This window comes from Penaeus vannamei, chromosome 17 (assembly GCF_042767895.1).
Source record: "Penaeus vannamei isolate JL-2024 chromosome 17, ASM4276789v1, whole genome shotgun sequence".
NCBI lineage: Eukaryota > Metazoa > Arthropoda > Malacostraca > Decapoda > Penaeidae > Penaeus > Penaeus vannamei.
In genome coordinates this window covers 18,445,960-18,450,959 of record NC_091565.1, presented here as the reverse complement: position 1 = coordinate 18,450,959, position 5,000 = coordinate 18,445,960, and the positions used below count along the sequence as shown (strand labels likewise).

The 5,000-nt window shown below is 33.5% G+C and overlaps 1 protein-coding gene across 2 annotated transcripts in view; it reads left to right on the top strand.

The window, feature by feature from the left end:
* Nucleotides 1-5,000, top strand: part of Polr3H (RNA polymerase III subunit H) — a 12,535-nt gene that overhangs the window by 60 nt on the left and 7,475 nt on the right. The window contains exons 1-3 of one of the 2 annotated variants that reach the window (XM_070132003.1): nt 1-61; nt 2,674-2,794; nt 4,154-4,337. The exon at nt 1-61 is cut by the window's left edge and continues 60 nt beyond it. In XM_070132003.1, the coding sequence (XP_069988104.1) occupies nt 2,684-2,794; nt 4,154-4,337 (295 nt within the window). In that variant the 5' untranslated portion in view covers nt 1-61; nt 2,674-2,683. Of the gene's footprint in view, nt 102-2,673; nt 2,795-4,153; nt 4,338-5,000 lie in introns of both variants that reach the window. The other variant, XM_027356985.2, reaches the window with a different exon arrangement.

Genomic DNA, 5,000 nt, shown 5'->3' with positions numbered 1-5,000 from the left:
GCCTGACGAGCTGATGCAAGCTTGTATTGTATTGTGTCAGGAGTATTGTCAGCCAGAGAAGGTGCTTAAGATATTACTGGAGTATTCTTGTCTAGAAAAAGGTGGGAATATATTAATTATTGAAATTTCTCGTTTTGTGGGTTGTATTATCAACGTGTGTTATAGTTCAGAGAACGTGTTGACGTATTGTTTTTAGAGAAGTGTGGATAAGTAAAGGATGTTGTGAAATTTAGATATTTGATAAAAGTATTATTTGAGCCAATCAGGAGATATAGTATATGGAAGTCAGCAAAGTAATTATCATGAGTTTGAATCATTTAAACAGATATCCCTAATTATTATTACCTCTTTTTCCTTGTTACTGAACGTAAGATATAAGATACAATGGATTTGTATGTGCTTCGATATTCCTTTAGTCATAGATTCATCAGTAAATAGGAAAGTGAACAATATAGTATGTGGTTAAGCTTTTGCCCAAATGCTAGAAAAGTTGCATTGTGAGATCTTAACCATATACAAGAAAACTCTATTAAACTAATCTCACCAGGTAAACACCACATATGGCGAATAAGGTAGATGCATTTAAGGTAGTTGTTACTGATAGCAATGCACCCTCTCAGAGACTAAGTTCCAAAGGGGGTGGGGGGGTTGTTAAGTGTGACAATAGAGTTCACAATGTTCCAAAATGGGGGGGGGGGAATGGCATGATGTCAATATCAACCTGCAAATGTCAAAAGAAAATAAATACCAATTAAAAAATGTTAAAAAGTATAAGTTTCTGAAAGACGAGCCAAACAATAGAAAGGCTGTTTATTTAGAAAGACAAGCCAAACTTTGTCCGACAGACAACGAATGAAATACCTCTAAAGTAAACAAGTTCAAAAGGCAATGCATACAAACACAATATCTGAAACACAAAACAAAGCTTTCAACAATAAAACAAAATCTGTGGTTATCATGGGAACCAAAATATTGAAACTTAACATATCCAACATATTAGCATGATGTCAAATTATAAAAGAATAAATAGATAAGACAATATTTGATATATACCGTAGGTGTGGAGGGTACAGATAAGCTGCGGTGAGGAGGAATTGATGAAATCTTTTATTCTCCACCGGTACGCCATCAGGAAAATAGCCCTGGCCAAGTACCCAGCAAAGTGGTATGTCCTCTTGCTGAAGCGGGGCACTTTTGCTTTGGCCTCCCTCCAGTTGTGCTTGATTGTAATAGTGTGAGCTTAAGTGTCAGGGTCAACAAAATTGTATGTATGGTTCCCAGTTAAATGTTAATAGTCCTCTTTTTCAAGCCATTATATACCTTCCAACAATCACTAATGACTGTTGTTCCGGGAAGAATACTTATAAGCATAAAAGGAATAGAGGGAATGTTAGTAGAAATATGATAAAATGATGGATTAAACAATTACTAATTGGTAATGTTTCCATGTTGGTTTAAAATGGTGCACAGAAAACAAGGAACTCTGGTTGTGTAATGCTATTGTGGACTTAGTCTCTGAGCGGCACATAGCGCTGTAAATTTTTGTCATTTACTGGTAAATATGAGGCCACTGTAGCTTAAAGTATGTTGTATCCCATTCTATTTTTTCCTCTCTATAAGATGGCGGTGTCCATTTTCCTCTATCTACACGTATCGTTCTCTTTAACTTTTATTGGTAGAAATCACTATGAAATGCCAGTAATTCAGCATCACATGTATTTACTAGGGAAGTCTACAACATTTTTGAGTGCATATAGGCAATCATGGCAGTTATTTCTGCTGTGGACTTTGTTATCAACCAAAAAACCCAAACCTAACATTTCCTACCTTCTATTTATTCCCTAGAAAGAAGGGCAAGCCCCCTGTAACCCCATTTTATTAGCACTTCATGCCAACAGATAGAAAATGGACTTTAAGAACTGAGTGAGGATGCTGTAGACTTAGTTTCTGAACAGTGATATGCAATGTCGCTGTGATGTTTATGATTATAATCTTTATGCTTTATGGCAGGGTCTATTTCTCTCTATCTCTTTGCATTGCTCTCAGTAACTTATACCTCTGCTGTATTTACCCTTTTAACCCATTGGTCACAGTTTTTTGGGGTGATTTTGTAATGAAATATTTATGAAAATAGAAAATAAAAGATAATCTTTCCAAAACTAAAAAAAATGATTAACAGATGGGATTGGTAGAACTAATGACTCCTTGGTACCTGAGTACTCATGGAGTCATCTATGTGTAGACACAATTAATAAACTAAGAAAAAATGGACATGCATATCATGCCATCTACAACTATTGGGTTAATATCTAGTAGCACTATTATCCATTCATATTTGTAGATGAATATGAACAGGAAGTGTCTTTTTGCTTCCTGAAGAAGGCAACCTTTGTGTTAAAAATTACTCTGTATACTTATATTCCAATTACCTGAGACAACAGCCATAAAAAATGCAGATTAATAGTGGAACACATGTGCTCACCTGAAATTATCTCCAGATAGAAAAGCTTGAGGATCAATAGAAGCAAAAAAATACATGTATATATATTGTTAATAGGGTTTTTAGAATTCTAGTATGAAAATATGATAGAAAATTATTTTTCAGGTAGAATGCAACATGCTAAATACAACTGAAATAATAGAACTGTTTTAATGCTTTTAATTGTTTTACAGAAAAGTCATAATGTTCCAGTTGGCTGAGATACGTCACATGGTTCGTATCCCTCCGTGGCTCTTTGGCCAAACACTTAATGATGCAGTGGTGGAAGAGCTGAATCGGAAACTTGCCAATAAGGTTCATAGTTGTGTTGTTTTATTGTTAAGTTGATATTTTCATTGTTATAACACTTGACAGTTAAATTGCATGGTTAAGGTATTGAATATTTTCAGCATTTGTTTAAGATCATTTTTGAAAAATGTGAATAAATCTTGAGGTTTTTGAATTATTATTATTCACAAGAAGATTTCACTTTCTCTCATTTAGTTAAATAAAATGGGAAACCCATCCTTATCAACACCAAAACAATTTTGTAGTGCAAATCATTTTAATGATTACAAAGAAAAAATAAGCAATAAGTATTAGCAGTATTTTTAATATAAATATACCCTAGTGTCTGGATAGAGTATTTAAAATATGCACCTTGTCATCACCAGATTTACATGATAAAAATAAAAAGGGTTAATCCCAAGCCGCGGGGCATGGCATGTACATAAATGCCATTGCTCATTTTGTGTGTTGAATTTAGTAATTGTTTTTACATATAGATGGCTCCACAAGTACTGTCACCAATGAGCCAATTATGCGAACTACCTGTCTAACCTGTTTATCCTTTTCCTTGATTTATGATAATGTTTTCTAATATTCAATATTACTGTTTGTAATGTCAGTCACAATATAGTAATCATAATGTTTATAACAAAAATGACAATGTCAATATTGATAGCATAAGTAAAAAAAAAAAACGTTTTTCCTGCTTTTTCAAGGAAAAGTGAGGTCTCAAGATTTACTAATTGAATCCTTTGTGGCTAAGCATTGGCAGAGCCATGTATGTGTAGAAACATTTAACCAAGCATTGCCAAAGGGAACGCATTATTTTTCTGTTGACATTGGGTTAACAGATCCCCCCCCCCCCCTGAAATTAACCTCACCCCTTGGAATTGTCCCTAAATCCAGCTTTGCCTGTTATACACACCAGGAAAAACTTACTCTCTCCATGTGGTATTTCCTTGAAATTAGTTGTACAATTAGGTTAGATTAGTAGTAGGATATATTGTTTACTTGTGGGGTAACAAAAAATTGATTTGTCAGCCACAGTACAGGGTGGAAATGGAAATATGGAAATTAATAATAGATTTATATAAGAACAGAACAGCTGTACATCATGTTACCCATTCCTTTCCTGCTGCCCACATCACTGCTGTCTCTTGTCCACACATCCCTTGCATGTGGCTGTGCAAAGATGAGGGACATTTTATTTATTTTTAAAAGGTTATTTATTATTTTTTTTAACAGATGTCTTGAATGTTTATCTCTAAGTTTATGATAAAAGGAAATCTGATTTTTGTTGTTTCCTTTAGTAGGGATGAACATATTTAGAAAAAGAGCCAATGTATTTCCTCTCCACTCTTCATGTCCTTTTTTTTTCCTCCACAGGTGGTTTTGAATGTTGGACTATGCATAGCTTTGTTTGATGTGACATCTTTGGGAGACTCATACATTTTCCCTGGTGATGGAGCTTCACATACACGTGTCACATTTCGATATGTTGTATTTAGACCATTCATGGAAGAGATCTTAGAGGGAACCATCAAGTCTGCAGATGCTGATGGTCTCCAAGGTAAATATAGTTAGGGGATTATTACTTTTTACATTTTTGTGTTTGTGTGTGGGTTCTGTTTATGAATATGTAAATAAGAGATAAAATATATAAAGAATAAGACATTAACCCATTTGTGCGAGAAGAACATGCATAAACTACATGCACTAACCACAATATTTAATTTTTTCTTAAGATTGTATATTTATTTATGTATGTTACACATTAATGATTCCACAAGTTCTTAGTCACCAAGGATTCAGTTACTAAGCCCTCTTGACCTCACAATTTAATCCCAGTCTTTGAAAATTGAAGATTTTTTTTATTACTGTTATTATTATCATTAACACTGCAAAAATTACATGGTTATAGTTTAATTGCAACTCACATAAGAAATTAGGGATTTTTAAATAGATGAATATTTCAATGTTACACGTTATACACATGAAGTGTGTTCTGACTGTTCATTTTTTTCAGATATGTAGTTTTTTACTGTTTATACTTTTGTGTTCAAGAGATGTATTTTACTGGTTTTAGGTATATCTTTGTTAGAAATACTTGGTGTATTTCTGATGGAAATGTAATCAAAACTGATCAGATACATCTTTTGCTTTGTAAAGATATCAGTTTTCTTTCATACCTTTTCTGTATGTGCTTGTAATTGTTAAAGACCTTTAATTATTG